Genomic DNA, 20,452 nt, shown 5'->3' on the forward strand with positions numbered 1-20,452 from the left:
ACAAAAAAATATTAAATGAGATGAATATGTCATTCAAATACACATTTCATGAAAAGACAAACATTGACTGAATTTATGGCGATCGTTCAAGATCCAGTATTTTCTTACATATTTAGAGTATTTAAAGAGCCAAATCAAGTATCTGAAACTTAAAAATAGATATTTTTTATGTCAAAATAAGTACTTAATCTTATTTTAATGATGATTGATGAATTATATATTTTTTTTAAAAATAAAATGACATGAATAAGTCATCATAATGTATTTTTAATGAAAAACCAACAACGACTGAATTTATGGTGATTGTTAGAAAATATATTATTTTTTTACACATTTAAAGTATTCAAATAAAAAAATAAAGTATCTGAAACCACAGAATATGTACTAATATTTTGATAGATAGAAAACACACAATTAATTCGGTGAATAAAATTATATATTTATTTAAATAGTAAAAGGGCAAAAATGTAAAATTATCTTCGTAGGTAGTTAAAACTAAGTTTGTAGTGTTATCAGGTATTAATTTGTAAAAAAAATCTTCTAGGTACTGAATCTTAAATAAAAGATGTGCAGATATATTTTTTTCAAATTTGCCCTTATTTTAACACAGTCCACGTACGAACGATGTACTGCTGAATTCTATCCTTCCTATTTGTTATAGCCTTTCACTAGCAATCTCGAGAATCCGAGAACGAGTATCAAGATTTCTCCTTTGGAATTTGGGGTACAGTTTTTGGTTGCCACACAAAAAAAAAAAAAAAAACAGGAAAAAGCTGTAATCTTTTCTAATCCGTCCTATTTTCCTTTCGTGAGTAGTGAAATCCAGGAAAGTCTTTAAGATTTCTTGATTGGAAATTGGAGCAGTAATTTTGGTGTCCAAAAAAAAAAGCCAGCAATACTATACTAATATATAATATAATACTATATAACTAAACGCGTGGTCTTTTCTTTTCCCGTATTATCCTCTTCAAATAGTCCTGGTTCCAAGTAGATTTCATCCAAAATCTATCATGTTTGCCACGATTAGCGGTGTCAGTCTCTTTTCTCTGTTCCTTCGTCTGCTCTGTAAATTATGAGAAATCCATTTTATTGATTTGGTTCTTATGTGCTTATTTTGATCAGTTTTTTCCTCGTCGGGGTTCCCTTACGTAAAGAACCTTCTTTGGACTTAGCAAAATCTTGATCCCAAAAACACTTACTTTATGCGCAACTATTTTTTTCCTCACCTTTTGAGCTGTTCTTCGCTGAGTCCGCTGTAAGATAATTGTTTTCAATTCTCTGTTTATTCACCATAAGTATCATTTTTTATATGCTAGTGATTTACTGGCTATATACTTTTTTCTTTTTCGTAATTTGTGTTGATGTTTGAGAATTTTGTGCTAATTGTATTGGCCAATGCCTTCCAATTTCTTTCCCTTGAGATGGGAAAGCACTGGAGACCAATGGTGGTTTGCTTCCCCCATTGATTGGGCAGCTGCAAATGGGCATTATGATCTAGTTAGAGAGCTTCTCTACATTGACCCAAACCTTCTCATTAAATTAACCTCTCTCCCAAGAATTCAAAGGCTCGAAACCGTGTGGGACGATGAGGAAAAGTTTAAGGATGTATCCAAATGTAGGTCTCAAGTTGCCCAAAAACTCCTCGAAGAATGTGAGATAGACAAAGGGCACAATTCTTTGATAAGGGCTGGGTACGGTGGTTGGCTTTTGTACACTGCTGCTTCAGGGGGGGATGTGATTTTTGTGAAGGAATTGTTGGATAGGGACCCCATTTTGGTGTTTGGAGAAGGGGAATATGGGGTTACTGATATCTTCTACGCCGCGGCAAGGAGCAAGAACTCCGAGGTTTTCAGGATGTTGTTTGAGTATGCACTACTCTCAACAAAGGGGAAAAAAAGGGAAATTTCTCCAGTTTTTTATTCGGAAATGGTGAATAGAGCGGTTCATGCCGCCGCTAGAGGTGGCAATGTTGAGATGTTGAGGGATCTTTTGATGGATGGATGCGATATTTTGAGTTATAGGGATGCTCAGGGATCTACCCTTTTGCATTCGGCCTCCGGTAGAGGGCAGGTTGAGGTGAGTTGCTTGTGTTCAAGCACTTTCTTGAACTTCTCAGTGAGTTGTCTTTAGTTCACTCTATCATAATAGACGCAGCACCTCTCTTAGCTTCATTTTTTGGTGTTTAATGGTATATATTATAGAACGGTATTGATATATCATTGTAGTTCCGGAATTCACTTGCACAAATATTCTAAGAATTAACAAGTATGAAGCCTCTGGTTATTTGAGGCATATACATGTTTAAAATTGTTCTTGGTGTTTTCTAATTGATAACGTGGGAAGATGGTGCTTGAGTTTCATTCCCAGTTAGTGTTAGAGTAGATGCCCTGCAAGCCAACGGTTGGCTAGGGAATTTATTGACTCAAGTGAAATAAACAATCTTTATTTTAAAATAATTTAACTTTTTATGGTCTTGTTATACTTTATCTGTATACCCATGCAAACAACATAGATAAAGTCCTTGATTATGCTTTAATACAAATGAATCGTAATTCGATGTTGAAACTCATTTATAAACACTGCATATTCTAATTCGTTCCTAGTCGATTCAGCCGCCTAAAACAGGGATAAAGGTCGCTTGAGCTCGAGACTAGCATCTGTGATGTTGTTTACTGCGTTTCTTGGTAAGGGCATGGAGATGTCCAAACATGCAGATGGGTAGTCATATGATGATTATACTGAACAACCCTCCCTCGGACTTTCCAAGTGGTTATCATTCATCGAGAGGATAAGTCCGTGGTTATGATTGTACACCATTAGTCCTTACGACCCGGGACAACACTGAGGCTCTATATGCTAGGGCTGTGCTTTGACTCGTTTACCGGCTCCAGGAGAGTCATCAGGTGGCGAGGTTGGGTATAGTTGCGACACATATAGGAGCCAATGCATTGTAGTCGGGGATTCACCGCTCACCTGCGGGTGTGGATATCCTATGTGATCTGATGTAATAATAGTGCATGGAATCTCTGGCCAGAGTATAAGATGTACGTTGGAGAAGGAGTTCTCCAATAGTACACGCGATGCCACTATTATAGTTATCACATTATGATCGAATTAATATGCAACCCTCGATGAACCAATGGTTGCAGACTCGATTGGGATATATGAGATGAAGGGACCGTACTGTACGTTAATCATAATCGACTGGTTCTTGCAGGCACTATCAGTGATACCTAGGGGATCATGGGGCGATGCTACTAGACGCTCTTACCATGATCCGGTGGGTACAATCAGAAATGAGTTCTGACATTCTTGATCAAGGTGTTGATGAAAAGAATGGGGCTAACTAGGGTAAGCCCGAATAAAGGATTATGTCCTGAATCACAAAGAGTTGTGAACCCACGGCTAGCTGTATCCCTGAACCATTGAGGGTCACACAAGCACTGGTTTACTTGTTCCCGTTGAGATAATAAATTCAATGAGTTGAATTTATAAGAAATAAGTTTGATATGATCAATCGATAAGCTTATAAATAAAGTTTATAAAAGCTTATAGAAATTTTGAGAGCATGACTGCTAAAATAGTCAAAGAGAGTGCACCTGCCTTATATGGATATTGGTGATCTCGAAATTAAAGTGTGCATCACAATAACAATAAGTTGAAATCGTCACATCGATGATATTGGATCGTCGATCGGGATTGTGATGAGATTAATGTAATGGGAGCATGAATCATGAGCTTATAAGGGTATACCCCCATCATGCAAATTTATTAAAGTTCAAATGAGCTTTGATAATCAATTATATTTTAATTGAGTTAAAATATAGCCCATTAAGTTTTTATGGTATTGATTTATGTAATATGGAAATTTTCATGATACCATAATTTTAGTAACTTGCACACAAAGCATAATAAATTAATGCATTAAAATCGAGATTGGCTTTGGATATGGCATGCAATTACAATCTATAGTTGACTTAATTAATTAGATTAATTAAGTAAATGATGGATTAAAGAAATAATAAGAATTCTTTACTCTTATTGCACATGATGATTTTTCGAGAACTATATTTGGCATGCAATAAGAATATTTTATTAACTTAATTAATCCAATTAATTAAGTATGAGATATTAGTATTAAAATAAGGATTTCTTATCCTTGTGAAAAGCATGCATTCGGTGGAAATTTTGGTGAGCTACACACAACAAGAATTGAAGCTCTCGAAATCCCTTTTCATCGTACAAGAATTTTTTTTCGAAACTTTCTTGAAATTTTGCAAGGCTCTCGAAACCAGTTTCTTTTGAAAAGAAAAATTTGGCTTATATTATTGAGTCGAATTTTTCTTCTTGTTTTATCTCTACGAAAAGATCTTCTATATTTTCTAGTGCAAGTTGGTAGAGGAACAAGTAATCCAGTCGTGGACCTGATTCGGAGATCGAAGAATGTTCGTAGGGATTTACAACAAGAGCTACGTCCGCTAATACTGGAGTAGTTGGTGCCAAGTGAAATTATTCACCAAAGGTATAAAATTCTAACGCCCTATGCATGTTTGATTATAAAATCATACGAGCGCCCAAAGCAAAATATATTTTGATTGTCAAAATAAATAAAAATTTTAAAACTTCCGCTGCGTTTGGGCGCGTAGAAAACCGGGATCCGACAGTGGTATCAGAGCCATGTTTTCTGAATCGTATGATTTTAAATTATATTGAATAATTTGTTTCTAACCACACAAGAAAATTTTCAGAAAATTGATGCACCATAAAATTATTTTTTTTCGGATTTTCAAAAACAAAAAAAAAATTATTTTTCGCGATCTTCCCGGAACTGTTCCGGGCAGACCGCGCGCAGCGCCCTGCGCGCGGAGCGACGCAGCGTGCGGAACGTCCGCACGCTGTGCGCCGCCCTGCGCGGCGCACAACGCGGCTCCGCACGCTGCCGCGCGGTGTTGCGCGCACAGGTTGCTGCCACTGCCCGAAACGTTCGGGCAGCGAGGGCGGCTGCCCGGGATCGTCTCGGGAAGCGTGAAAATTGATGGGCTTGTATTGTTTGGGCCAAGGGTGCAATTTTCTGATTTTTCAAATTTTTGGGCAAAATTGTTATTTTTGAAAAATGGTTCAATTTTTATTTTGAAAAATTAATTTTTGGAAAATTAATAATTTTCTTGTAAAATAAATAATTAGAATATGATTTTAATTATTTATGGTAAAAATGAGTTTTTAAAAGAAATCAATTATTATTGATTTAATTGGAAATTAAATAAAGAAGTTTATTTAATTTATTAAATCTTTTAATAATTGTGGTGGTTAGTGATAAAATTATTAGATATATGATTTATCAATTAATTAAATTGTTTAATTAAATTGATGTTAATATTTGATATTAAATGCATGAAGGATGATCGAGAGCCTTGACCAATGTGTTAGGTGTATGTTAGGATATTTTACTGTTTTATTCGTTTTTAATATTTGTTATTATTAAAGTGGGCCTGATTTATGGCCCGTTCCCACCCCATGAGATGTATCCCTTATGTGCCATGGCTATTTAAATGTAATTATTAGAAATAGTGGGAGATCAAGACTGGAAGATGGTGGGCCCGATGAACGAGATGAAGACATGTAAAATATTGGAAGCTCTTGTAATAGTTGCATTTGCATCCCTGCATTCACCTAGGTTTTGGACCTTGATCCATGTATGGCTCACATGGATCTAATAGTGTTGGCGATCGATCATCCTTATTTATTGTTGAATGTCATATTATGATATATGTGATATATAGTAGTATGCATGTATGTATATTATTATATAATATAGTTGCATGAATCCGGCAAACATACAAACTCGTGGCACGCGATTTTTAAATTAAAATGATGAGACAATTTTAAAATTAAAATCCCTCATTTTGAATAAGATTCAAAATTTATATCAAACCGAAAAAGTAAAAATTAAAGGAGTTTAATTTTTTCTTGCCTTCCATCAACCGTGGTTGCATCTTGATCGCTACCTGCGGACAGTGTCTGGCTCATATTATTGGGGAGGCCTGTACGCCGGAAAGCTGTGACTTCCACCGGACATATGATGTGAATTGAGTGGAACTCCCATGACTTCGGCTCATATTATTGGGGGAACTCATGGCGACCGTCTACTACAATTCAATATTGATGGGTTGGTTTGACACGCGAAAATAAACGACGTCATATTATTGGGTCCTTATTAAACGTGAGGCAAAACACGCGGAGGTTGCATAGGGATGCAATTGGACTCTACCTTTTAGAAATTATAATTGGCTGATATTATTCGGGATTATAATTGGCTAATTGGACTCTACGTGCCCACTAAGGAAATGCGATTTTCCCTTTTCATCAGAGGGTGGTGGAAATGTCAAAATAGTGGGAGGGAGATTTATAAAATAAAATCCATATTTTATATCTTAAAATTATTTTAAAATAATCAGCAACCATTATTCTGTTTCCGTATCAGTATATTTTCGATTTCGTCATGTAATCAATTTTTATTATTAACAAGCTAATCGAATCTAATTTTCAAGACTGGTTGGGAAAATTGTTCTGAATTCAGAGAAAATGACATACACACTAATGTCAGTCTTGTTGAACTGACAATGCATGCAAGATGGTAGGACCATAGTATGCAAGCTAAAGTGTGATGTGCTCGCTTCTATGTCAAATGAACTGTAGGGACAGTTTGAGGAAATTTTGAATGCTGCTGACATTCGAATGCACGTGCAAGAGTTGCATGGTGCATGAAACTATGCACACCACTTTCAAGGAGCTCATGACTACATGCATGTAAGATGGGGCTCTGGCCCATGAGCGTTGTGTACATATGATTGGGCTTATTGAAAATGTGGTGGGCCTGAAATATGTGATTCCTAACGAGTTAATTGATAACATCAATTTGTTGTATTTATCTTCCTCATTTGACGGGGTTATGGTGAACTTCAAGTTTAATAAGATATTTGATAGCCTTGAAGAGCTAGTCAATATGCTTATAACTTATGAGATCACCATAAAATAAGAAAAATCGTTGTTTTTATAATGGGCCTCTCGTCAGACGAAAATGGCCCACAAGATAAGGGAAAGAAATGTTCTGCCCCTCACAAGAAAAACAATCCCAGTAAGAGGCAAACTCTGAAAGACACTTAAAAGGTCTACAAAGCCCGATAAGTTAGAACATATTTATTTCACTGCAAGAAGTCCGGACATAAGAAATTATATGTGCCAGAAATGTTCTGGAAATGATAAATGAATGTCCGAGTAAACATGATTTCAACAACAAACAAAAGAAAGTTAGATGATCCAAATCCCACACAAATATGGCACGCTAGACTAGGTCATATTTCCCAAAGAAGGATGCACAAGCTAGTGGGAGAAGGCATGTTTGACTTGTCAGACATAAATTCTCTACATGCTTGTAAGTCCTGTCTAAAAGAAAAAATGACTAAGACTCCATTCAATGGAAACGTGGAACGTGCACATGGTCTACTGGATTTGATCCACACAGACGATTGTGACCCGCTAAGTGTTAGCACAAAATATGGGCAATCCTACTTCATTACCTTTACTGATGACCATTCGAGGTATGAGTGTGTTTATTTGATAAAACACAAATCTGAAGCATTTGAAAGGTTCAAAGAATTCAGATCTGAAGTAGAAAACCAGCTAAAAAGAAGTATTAAGGCATTTCGATCTGATCGAAGTGGAGAATACTTGAGTGCTGAATTTTTGGGTTATCTAAAAGAGAATGAGATTCTCTCACAGTGGACTCCACCAGCAACACCACAATTGAATGGTGTTTCCGAACGTCGTAAGCGAATCTTGTTGGACATGGTTCGATCTATGATGGGATTCACTGAATTGCCTACATCGTTTTGGGGCTTTGCGCTTCAAACTGCGGCAATGTTGTTGAATAATGGCTATACTAGAGCATTGGATAAAACAACATATGAGATATGGATGGGGAAAAACTCCCAAATATTCTTACATGAGAATATGGAGATGTCTTGCTTACGTGAAGCAGACAGTGGGAGACAAATTGGATAGTAGATCCACTTTGTGCTACTTTGTAGGATATCCAAAGAATTCTGTTGGGTATTATTTCTATCGTCCCAATGAAGCAAAAGTGTTTGTTTCAAGAAATGCCACTTTTTTGGAAAAAGAATTTCTATTAGATAGAAAAGGCAAGATGATAGAACTTGAAGAAATTCAAGATACTCCCTCAACTGTAGAAGTTTAACCTATTTCCAAGAACCAGTAGTTGAAGTACAAGCTCCTAGGAGGTCTGATAGGGTTATTAGACCACCTGCAAGACATACGCTTCTTCATGAACAAGACCATGATGAGTCTTGTGTCGGATATGATCAAATGAACTTAAAAAAAGAAGCAATATCTGATACTGATTCAACCAAATGGCTTGAAGCCATGCAGTCAAAAAATGGACTCTATATATTCAAACCAAGTCTGGACATTGGTGGATCAGCCTGAGGAAATCGTTCCTATAGGGTGCAAATGGATCTACAAAAGAAAGCTTGGGGCGGATGGGAAGGTAGTGACCTTCAAAGCAAGACTGGTTGCAAAAGGATATACTCAAAGGCAAGGAGTTGACTATGAGAAAACCTTTTCACCAGTTGCTATGTTTAAGTCCATTAGAATACTACTAGCCATAGCAGCATGGTACGACTATGAGATATGACAAATGGATGTAAAGACTGCATTCCTCAATGGAGACATCAAAGAAGAAATTTATATGTCTCAACCCGAGAGATACACATCAGTAGGAAGTGAGCATAAGGTATGCAAACTTCAGAGATCAATATATGGTCTCAAGCAGGCATCAAGGAGTTGGAACCTCAGATTTGATAGCATTATCAAAGAGTTTGGTTTTGCAAAGAATCCTCAGGAACCATGTGTGTACAAGAAAGTTAGTGGGAGTGCAGTGACATTCCTAGTACTTTATGTTGATGATATCCTGCTCATTGGGAATGATGTAGGATTACTGCAATCAACCAAAGTATGGTTGGCCAGTAAATTCTCCATGAAGGACATGGGTGAAGCATCTTATGTATTAGGAATACAGATCTATAGAGATAGATCGAAGAGGAAGTTGGGACTCACCCAAGCCACTTATATCGATACCATTATAAAGCAATTCTCTATGGAAGAGTCCAAGAGAGGATATTTACCAATGTGTCACGGTGTTACTCTATCTATGTGTCCCAAAATTGATGAAGAGATAGAGATGATGCGTCAGCTATTGGTAGTATCATGTATGGTATGATATCGACACGTCCTGATATTGCATGTGCTTTGAGTGTTACAAGCAGATATCAGGCGAACCCTGGTCCAATGAATTGGAAGGCCGTGAAAGATATTCTTAAGTACTTGAGAAGGACTAAGAACTTGTTCATGGTCTAAGGGGGTGGAGAATTAAAATTGGAAGGCTACACTGATTCTAGCTTCCAATGTGACGTAGATGATTCGAAATCGACCTCTGGTTTTGTATTCATGCTATATGGTGCAGCTGTCTCTTGGAAAGGCTCCAAGAAAGACACCGTTGCGGATTCCACCACTGAAGCTGAATACATTGCTGCATCTGATGCAGCCAAAGAGGTAGTTTGGATGAGGAATTTTGTCCAAGAGTTGGGCGTTATTCCTAATGGAGTTGATCCAATCCCGTTGTACTAGGACAACACTGGTGCCGAAGCGCAAGCAAAGGAACCAAGGTCTCATCAGCGATCCAAACATGTACTAAGAAAGTTCCACATCATACGGGAGATGGTGGGAAGAGGAGACATATCAGTTGAAAGAGTCCCCTCTGCAGATAATGTTGCCGATCCACTCATAAAGCTCTTGCCAGGACCATTGTTTGAAAAGCATCGCGAAGCAATGGGATTAAGGGTAGTTGGCTCTAGGGCAAGTGGGAGATTGTTAGAGTAGATGCCCTGCAAGCCAACGGTTGGCTAGGGAATTTATTGACTCAAGTGAAATAAACAATCTTTATTTTAAAATAATTTAAATTTTTATGGTCTTGTTATACTTTATCTGTATACCCATGCAAACAGCATAGATAAAGTCCTTGATTATGCTTTAATACAAATGAATCGTAATTCGATGTTGAAACTCATTTGTAAACACTGCATATTCTAAATTCGTTCCTAGTCGATTCAGCCGCCTAAAACAGGGATAAAGGTCGCTTGAGCTCGAGACTAGCATCTGTAATGTTGTGTACTGCGTTTCTTGGTAAGGGCATGGAGATGTCCAAACATGCAGATGGGTAGTCATATGATGATTATACTGAACAACCCTCCCTCGGACTTTCTAAGTGGTTATCATTCATCGAGAGGATAAGTCCGTGGTTATGATTGTACACCATTAGTCCTTACGACCCGGGACAACACTGAAACTCTATATGCTAGGGCTGTGCTTTGACTCGTTTACCGGCTCCAGGAGAGTCACCAGGTGGCGAGGTTGGGTATAGTTGCGACACATATAGGAGCCAATGCATTGTAGTCGGGGATTCACCGCTCACCTGCGGGTGTGGATATCCTATGTGATATGATGTAATAATAGTGCATGGAATCTCTGGCCAGAGTATAAGATGTACGTTGGAGAAGGAGTTCTCCAACAGTACACGCGATACCACTATTATAGTTATCACATTATGATCGAATTAATATGCAACCCTCGATGAACCAATGGTTGCAGACTCGATTGGGATGTATGAGATGAAGGGACCGTACTGTACGTTAATCATAATCGACTGGTTCTTGCAGGCACTATCAGTGATACCTAGGGGATCATGGGGCGATGTTACTAGACGCTCTTACCATGATCCGGTGGGTACAATCAGAAATGAGTTCTGACATTCTTGATCAAGGTGTTGATGAAAAGAATGGGGCTAACTAGGGTAAGCCCGAATAAAAGATTATGTCCTGAATCACAAAGAGTTGTGAACCCACGGCTAGCTGTATCCCTGAACCATTGAGGGTCACACAAGCACTGGTTTACTTGTTCCCGTTGAGATAATAAATTCAACTCATTGAATTTATAAGAAATAAGTTTGATATGATCAATCGATAAGCTTATAAATAAAGTTTATAAAAGCTTATAGAAATTATTTTGAGAGCATGACTTCTAAAATAGTCAAAGGGAGTGCACCTGCCTTATATGGATATTGGTGATCTCGAAATTAAAGTGTGCATCACAATAACAATAAGTTGAAATCGTCACATCGATGATATTGGATCGTCGATCGGGATTGTGATGAGATTAATGTAATGTGAGCATGGATCATGAGCTTATAAGGGTATATGCCCATCATGCAAATTTATTAAAGTTCAAATGAGCTTTGATAATCAATTATATTTTAATTGAGTTAAAATATAGCCCATTAAGTTTTTATGGTATTGATTTATGTAATATGGAAATTTTCATGATACCATAATTTTAGTAACTTGCACACAAAGCATAATAAATTAATGCATTAAAATCGAGATTGGCTTTGGATATGGCATGCAATTACAATCTATAGTTGACTTAATTAATTAGATTAATTAAGTAAATGATGGATTAAAGAAATAATAAGAATTCTTTATTCTTATTGCACAGGATGATTTTTCGAGAACTATATTTGGCATGCAATAAGAATATTTTATTAACTTAATTAATCCAATTAATTAAGTATGAGATATTAGTATTAAAATAAGGATTTCTTATCCTTATGAAAAGCATGCATTCGGTGGAAATTTTGGTGAGCTACACACAACAAGAATTGAAGCTCTCGAAATCCCTTTTCATCGCACAAGAATTTTTTTTCGAAACTTTCTTGAAATTTTGCAAGGCTCTCGAAACCAGTTTCTTTTGAAAAGAAAAATTTGGCTTATATTATTGAGTCGAATTTTTCTTCTTGTTTTATCTCTACGAAAAGATCTTCTATATTTTCTAGTGCAAGTTGGTAGAGGAACAAGTAATCCAGTCGTGGACCTGATTCGGAGATCGAAGAATGTTCGTAGGGATTTACAACAAGAGCTACGTCCGCTAATACCGGAGTAGTTGGTGCCAAGTGAAATTATTCACCAAAGGTATAAAATTCTAACGCCCTATGCATGTTTGATTATAAAATCATACGAGCGCCCAAAGCAAAATATATTTTGATTGTCAAAATAAATAAAAATTTTAAAACTTTCGCTGCGTTTTGGCGCGTAGAAAACTTGGATCCGACAGTTAGTACAATCAGGTTTGTATGAATTTGACTGCATCACGCCGAGTAGTATATGCTTGTTAAGTGCACAATCTTTTTAATCTTTGTCTGCTTCCAAGGCCTCGACGTGTCTTTTACCAGAGGGTATCAATATTTAATTGTGATAGAACCTTAGAATTTCAGAATTCGTTCTTGCTTATGTTGAGTTCTGTTTTGATGCATTTCTTTTGCGTGACATTCACTTCTGAAACTGGATTTCAACTCTTTTTCTCACCAATTTGCAGGTAGTTAAGTTTTTAAAATCAACACATGACATCATTAACTTGGTCGACAATCGAGGTAACACAGCTTTGAACGTGGCTGCGTACCTAGGTCACCTATCTGTCATCGAGATTCTTGTATATGCATCGCCTTCTTCTACCTCAATAACAAACAATTATGGAGACACTTTTCTTCACATGGCCGTTGCTGATTTTAGAACCCCGACTTTTCGAATACTCGACCGGCAAATTGAACTCATGAAACTGTTGGTTGCTGGAAAACTTGTAGATCTCGAGGACACAATCAATGTTAAGAACAAAGAGGGTAGAACGGTTCTTCACATGGCTGTCATCGAGAACATACAGTATGATATAGTCGAACTTCTCATGTCAGTTCCTTGCATAAACCTTAATCTTTGCGATGCTGATGGAAACACACCTTTGGATATCCTCAAGCAACGGCCAAAATCAGCATCTTCGGAGATTCTGATAAAACGGTTGATATCAGCCGGAGGGATTTCGAATTGTCAAGATAGAATCACAAGAAAAGCTATTGTTTCCCATTTGAGATCGAATGGTATTGGTGGTAGTCCAGGGACAGTTTTCAAAATCCCTGATGCAGAAATATTCTTACACTCCGGGTTTGAAGATGTGTGTCTCCTGAGTGGCGATTTGACGGGCACAGAGCTAGGTTACTCTGGTGAAATCTCAATCCGGTAAACATAGGAGGTCCGGTTCTCTAAGCAATGCTGCAAATCGTTTCAAGATGTTGCTCCGTTGGCCTACAAATAGAGAAAGAAACTCAAATACGGATGAATTCCACTCAGGAGACACCGATTTTGTTATATCGGACAGAAGGCATTGTTAGGTGAGTTTTTAATGAGATGGGGCCCACGCGGAATTTAAAAATCAGAAAATGAAATCCCACATCGGGAGATTTTCTGTTTTGGCTTAAGAATTCTGGTTATAAATAGAGCTCAACTCCTTCAGTTATTGTATCCCAAAATCAAAAGCTTTTCAGCTTTGATAAAAAAAAAAAAAGAGTGCATAGAAAAAAGAGTGTATTTTTTTCTTGAGTGCGAGAATTCTCTTGTGTGAGTTAGAGAAATTATTTTCTCGGTATACACGGGTTTGGGAGTGTGAGGAATATTTAGTGTATTGGTGTATACACTTGTTGTAATATTTCTTCCGGTTATAAAAGTTGCAGTGCTCCGTGGACGTAGCCTATTTTGGGTGAACCACGTAAATCTTTGTGTTCTTGTTGATTATTTTATTCCGCATTTTTTTCGGCACTATATTATCATCGTGATCGGCATCACTTCGGGGTAATTTCCCAACAACTGGTATCAGAGTCTTGTTGTGAAAATTCTTAAAAATTCTGAGTATGCTCTATGGTTGCAGCCTTGTCTGATCTTCCACATCAGAAAAGATTTTTTAAATTTTTTGCTAAGGCTAGAGAAGTGATGGCCGGAGATGATGGATCGGGACCGGGAATCAACAAGTTCGACGGAACAGATTTTTCGTTCTGGCGGTTACAGATAAGAGATTATCTGTACAGTAAGAAGCTGCATCAACCTCTATCAGGAAAGAAACCAGAAAAGATGGAGGATGATGATTGGGAGCTCCTTGACCGACAGGTGTTAGATGTGATACGACTGACCCTAACGAAGAACGTGGCGCATAACGTGGCGGAGGCCAAAACCACGGAGGAAATGATGACCATTCTGTCAGACATGTACGAGAAGCCATCAGCAAACAATAAAGTACATCTCATGAAGAAGTTATTCAACTTGAAGATGGGAGAAGGTGCTTCGGTGGCAAAGCACATAAATGAATTCAACACGATTGTCTCTCAGCTGACATCGGTGGACATCAAATTTGATGATGAAATTCGGGCACTTATTCTTCTGGCGTCTTTACCAGACATTTGGGAACCGATGCGGGCAGCGGTTAGCAACTCTGTTGGAAAAGGAAAACTACAACTCAATGATGTTAGAGATCAAATCCTTGCTGAAGAAGTTCGCAGGAAAGACTCGAGTGAAGCAACATCATCGAGATCTGCTCTAAATCTTGATAACAGAGGAAGAGGCAGGAATGGTGAAAGGAGTTCAAACCGATGGCGCGGTAGATCCAAATCAAGAAATGGAAAAGACAAAAACATCCTTGAAAAGAATATGAAGTGCTGGAGCTGTGGTGAGACTGGTCACCTGAAAAAGAACTGCAGATCAACGAAAAATAATGCCAATGCTGTCACTGAGGAAGTACATGATGCTCTGCTATTATCCATGGAAAGCCCTGTTGATTCTTGGGTTATGGACTCGGGAGCTTCGTTTCATACCACTGGTGATCGCGATGTATTTGATAATTACATCGCTGGCGATTACGGAAAAGTTTTCCTGGCTGATGGAAAACCTTTGGAAATTGTTGGTATGGGTGATGTACGAATGAAGATGTCAAATGGATCTGTCTGGAAAATCAACAAAGTCAGACATGTACCAAAATTGACACGCAATCTGATCTCGGTGGGACAGCTCGATGATGAAGGCCATAATGTGACCTTCGGTGATGGTTCCTGGAAAGTGAACAAAGGAGCCATGATCGTTGCTCGAGGAAAGAAAACTGGAACACTGTATATGACTTCCAGTTGCAGAGACACACTAGCAGCTGTGGATGCTGGAGCCAATTCAAGTCTATGGCATTATAGACTTGGACATATGAGTGAAAAGGGAATGAAGATGCTGGTGTCAAAAGGAAAGCTACCAGAATTAAAGACTATTGAACACCAACTATGTGAAAGCTGTATCTTTGGAAAGCAGAAGAAGGTGAGCTTTTCAAAAGGCGGTAGAGAACCGAAAGCAGCAAAGTTGGAGCTGGTTCATACTGATGTATGGGGACCATCTCCTGTGACATCCCTTGGAGGCTCGAGATACTATGTCACATTCATTGACGATTCAAGTAGAAAAGTTTGGGTTTATTTTCTGAAAAATAAATCTGATGTTTACGAGACCTTTAAAAGGTGGAAAGCCATGGTGAAAAATGAGACCAACTTGAAGGTGAAGTGCTTACGATCTGATAATGGTGGAGAATATGAAGATGATGAGTTCAAGAAATATTGTGCACAGAACGGGATCAAGATGGAGAAAACCATTCCTTGTACACCTCAACAGAATGGTGTAGCTGAAAGGATGAACATGACCTTGAATGAACGCGCAAGGAGCATGAGATTGCATTCTGGATTGCCAAAATCATTCTGGGCTGATGTTGTTAACACTGCAGCATATCTGATCAACAGAGGACCTTCGATACCGCTTGACTGGAGAATACCCGAAGAGGTATGGAGCGGCAAAGAAATAAACCTTTCTTTCTTGAAAGTGTTTGGATGTCAATCCTATGTTCATATTGATTCAGCAAGCAGAACAAAACTTGATCCGAAATCAAAGAAGTGCTTCTTTATTGGTTATGGAGATAATGAGTTTGGTTATCGTTTCTGGGATGACCAAAATCGGAAGATCATTCGGAGCAGGGATGTAATATTTAATGAGAAACTTCTGTACAAGGACAAGTCCGACATTGGAGCTGGAGATGAATGTCCTGAAGTCAAGAAGACTGATGAAGTGCCATTGACATATATTCCTGTGAATGAATCGAAAACCAGTAACCAGGAAGATGAAGAAGAAACTGCACAAGATGATGACCCACAAACTCCGGTGATTGAACTCAGGAGATCTTTGAGAACCATTGGACCACCTGAGAGGTACTCCCCTGCACTGCGTTACATAACAAGTGGGTGTACCGGTTAAAAGAAGAGCATGATGGTAGCAAGCGGTACAAGGCAAGACTTGTTGTAAAAGGCTTCCAACAACAGGAAGGAATTGATTACACCGAAATTTTCTCTCCGGTGGTTAAATTAACCACTATCAGGACAGTACTTGGACTAGTGGCGAAGGAAGACTTACATTTGGAGCAGTTGGATGTAAAGACTGCGTTTCTTCACGGTGACCTAGATGAAGAAATTTATATGAAGCAGCCACAGGGCTTTGAAGTACGGGGAAAAGAGAGAATTGTGTGCAAACTTCAGAAGAGCTTGTACGGTCTCAAACAAGCTCCAAGACAGTGGTACAAGAAGTTTGATGGATTCATGAGTGAAAATGGTTTCCTAAGGTGTCAAGCTGATCACTGCTGTTATGTGAAAAGGTTTGACGGTTCTTATATCATACTACTGCTATATGTAGATGATATGCTGATAGCTGGAGCTTGTCTGGAAGAAATTGATAAACTCAAGAAAGATTTATCAAAGGAATTTGCCATGAAGGATTTGGGTGCTGCAAAGCAAATCCTTGGAATGAGGATCTTTAGAGACCAGGTGAATGGATTCTTGAAGTTATCTCAAGAAGAGTACGTGAAAAAGGTGGTTAGCATATTTAATATGGATGAAGCTAAATCTGTGAGTACTCCTTTGGCTAGCCATTTCAAACTAACCAAAGCACAATCACCATCGACGGAGCAGGAGAAGGCTTATATGAATAAGGTTCCTTATGCTTCTGCTGTCGGAAGCCTCATGTATGCAATGGTGTGTACAAGACCAGACATAGCACATGCAGTGGGAGTCGTGAGCAGGTTTATGAGTAATCCAGGAAAGCAACACTGGGAAGCAGTTAAGTGGATTCTCAGGTATTTGAAAGGTACTGCTAGTTGTTCTTTATGCTTCAGGAGGTCAAAATTGGGCTTACAGGGTTTTGTCGATGCCGATATGGGTGGTGACCTGGATGGCAGGAAAAGTACTACTGGATATGTGTTCACATTAGGTGGTACAGTTGTAAGCTGGGTGTCTAAGCTGCAAAAGATTGTTGCGCTTTCGACTACAGAGGCTGAGTATGTTGCAGTTACAGAAGCTAGCAAGGAGATGATATGGTTGAGATCCTTTCTGGAAGAATTGGGTCAGAAGCTTGAAGATAGCACGTTACACTGTGACAGTCAGAGTGCTATTCATTTAGCAAAAAATCCTGTTTATCATGCTAGGACAAAGCATATACAGGTTAGGTACCATTTCATCAGATCGGTGCTGGAAGATGGAATCTTGATGCTAGAGAAGATTCTTGGAAGTAAGAATCCAGCCGATATGCTCACAAAGACAGTAACCATTGACAAACTGAAGTTGTATTCAACTTCAGTCGGACTGCAAGTATAAATGGAGATATATGAGCTGCTGCAATGATGGTGTGAAGACATGATTGAAATCAAGTCTTCAAATGGGAGAATTGTTAGGTGAGTTTTTAATGAGATGGGGCCCACGCGGAATTTAAAATCAGAAAATGAAATCCCACATCGGGAGATTTTCTGTTTTGGCTTAAGAATTCTGGTTATAAATAGAGCTCAACTCCTTCAGTTATTGTATCCCAAAATCAAAAGCTTTTCAGCTTTGATAAAAAAAAAAGAGAGTGCATAGAAAAAAGAGTGTATTTTTTTCTTGAGTGCGGGAATTCTCTTGTGTGAGTTAGAGAAATTATTTTCTCGGTATACACGGGTTTGGGAGTGTGAGGAATATTTAGTGTATTGGTGTATACACTTGTTGTAATATTTCTTCCGGTTATAAAAGTTGCAGTGCTCCGTGGACGTAGCCTATTTTGGGTGAACCACGTAAATCTTTGTGTTCTTGTTGATTATTTTATTCCGCATTTTTTTCGGCACTATATTATCATCGTGATCGGCATCACTTCGGGGTAATTTCCCAACAGGCATTCCAGTTTCAGCAACAGCCCTATCCCAATAAGGAATCAATTTTCACGGTTTTCCTCGTTTCTGAAACAATGATAGGATAATCTGTACAAAGTAATCTTCATAGCCCATCCCCAAAGAACAAGCATGCTGCAGGGCTGACACACGGTGTGCTGCTAATGCTGCCAAAGTCAAACCTGGGTTCCCCTTCAAGCGCCTATCCGAGTCGTCCTGGTCGACTGCTGTTCCAAGAAAGGTCGTAAATGTTGACAGCGGAAGTGAAAGTGGCGGTCCATCGAGCTCAAACCAATCCCCTAACATCGAAAAAGTGGAAATGAGGCGTAAACACAAGTCTCTCAATTCAAGACTGCTGAACAATTACCTGTGTTTCAGCGCTCAGGGCCTGGCTGCAGAGAACTTGATGATCTCTCCGCCGAGGAAAAGTCGGAATCAAGAAACCTTAGTTGTGCAGTAAGTTAGATTTCACGTGTTTGTTTGAATTTTTCGATAGTTCTACTTGGGTCCTGGACTATATATGACCTCGACAGTCGACTGTATATTTGATGTTTTTCAGCTTTTGTTGTGCACATATCTGTGGAGACCGTAATCTGTGCATAGGAGTTGTGTAAGAGTAAGCTTGGAGATTGGTCCCTATCAAAGTTAGAAATTCATTACTTTCTACGGTTCGGACCCATTTCTATGTGTCTGCTTTTTCGTTTTAAGTACGTGGAATTTTTAAGGATGAATTTGCTTTAAATATCCACTTTACATTCAGTTTTTATCTGAAAATCATGTATTTGTACTCTCTTATCCATAACAAAATATGTTAGCATTCTTTTCGTAATTTTGTTATTAAAGAATTAAAATATATTTTGTTCGCACATTTAAAAATACCAAAATTTGTTAGTCTATATATTTTCTTTCTTGTATGGATCATCCACAATTCATGCACGTCATCATTTATATGCATAGAATTTACTATCCACGAAGAAAATAATTGACTCCATATTTTTTGTATTGAAAAGTATTTGATAAAAACTGAAAAATAATATATTAATAATTTTGGGAATTCAGAAAAGTGAGAATCTTACATGTGATCTTATCGTACGTAGTGACTAATAGATCGGGATTGTGATTTTATTGCCCAGTTGGCCATTCGATAAAAATTTCCAGAATATGCAAACAAATATCTAAAAAACCCCATTTTTTAAATTATATTTCAGGTGTTCCAAAAATAGTTATAGGTGAATAAAAAATTCACTGAAATATATATTTATTGTGATTTTTATTATGAGTAGGTCACGGTCTCACGAATCTTTATCTGTGAGACGGTCAATCCTACTGATATTCACAATAAAAAGTAATACTCTTGGCATAAAAATTAATATTTTTTCATAGATCACCCAAATAAGATATTCGTCTCACAAAATACGACTCATGAGACCGTCTCACACAAGTTTTTGTCTTTTATTATATGACCCGAAGACATTTATGTAGAATTATTCAGAAATATCAAATATTTCATTTTGATAGAGTCAATTTGACAGCAAATCTATTTTCATTAATTAAATAAGTTAAACAGAAAAAACTCAGATCCATCTTAAATAAATTTCAAATGACTCTAATATTTTTAGAATTTGAACCCATCATGATTAGTATAATTTTAGCAGTAATAAGTAGGCAGATTGATTTGAATTACTTAGTGTAAGTCTCAAATTAGCCTTTTTTTGTAGTGTTCCACTTCCATCCAAACACAATCCAAGTTAATTATTTTAAGAACATTTATGGTGACTTTAATTGAAAGATAAACTAGGTAATTCTATCTTATCTTATTATTTTAAAAAATCAAAATTATTTGTTTTAAGTGATTGATACTAATCATATAATATAAGTACAGATATAGAGAGAGGGAAAGATAAGGTTTTGTGGGAGAGTTTCAAAATAAAAAGATATCGAACTATAAATTCAAATTATTAGATTTGAAATTTAATAATAAAAAAATAAGTCTATATCCATGAGATAAGTCGACCCGATCCATTCTAGAGTTAAAAGTAATATTTTTGAAAATATGTATCACAAAATTGATCAATGACACGTTTACGTAGTTTTCATGTTTAAAAAACTTTTAAAAAAATTTACTAGTAGAGCGTTGAAATTGCAAGTTTATGGCATGAATCCGTTTATGGATAAAACACACGTAAGTTCAGCAATTAATTCCAAGTTTTTATCTCAGCCAAGATTCACACACATTCCTCGTGTG

General features: G+C 37.6%; 1 protein-coding gene across 1 annotated transcript; it reads left to right on the forward strand.

Annotated features, from left to right (window-relative positions):
• Nucleotides 1-602: 602 nt before the first annotated feature.
• LOC142533522 (uncharacterized) lies at nt 603-18,933 on the forward strand. The gene is made up of 3 exons (XM_075640334.1): nt 603-2,076; nt 12,502-13,335; nt 18,213-18,933. The coding sequence occupies exons 1-2, from the start codon at nt 1,396-1,398 to the stop codon at nt 13,195-13,197; spliced, it is 1,377 nt and encodes a 458-aa protein (XP_075496449.1). The 5' UTR covers nt 603-1,395; the 3' UTR covers nt 13,198-13,335; nt 18,213-18,933.
• Nucleotides 18,934-20,452: the final 1,519 nt, after the last annotated feature.

The sequence above is a fragment of the Primulina tabacum genome, chromosome 18, assembly GCF_025594145.1.
Source record: "Primulina tabacum isolate GXHZ01 chromosome 18, ASM2559414v2, whole genome shotgun sequence".
Lineage (NCBI taxonomy): Eukaryota > Viridiplantae > Streptophyta > Magnoliopsida > Lamiales > Gesneriaceae > Primulina > Primulina tabacum.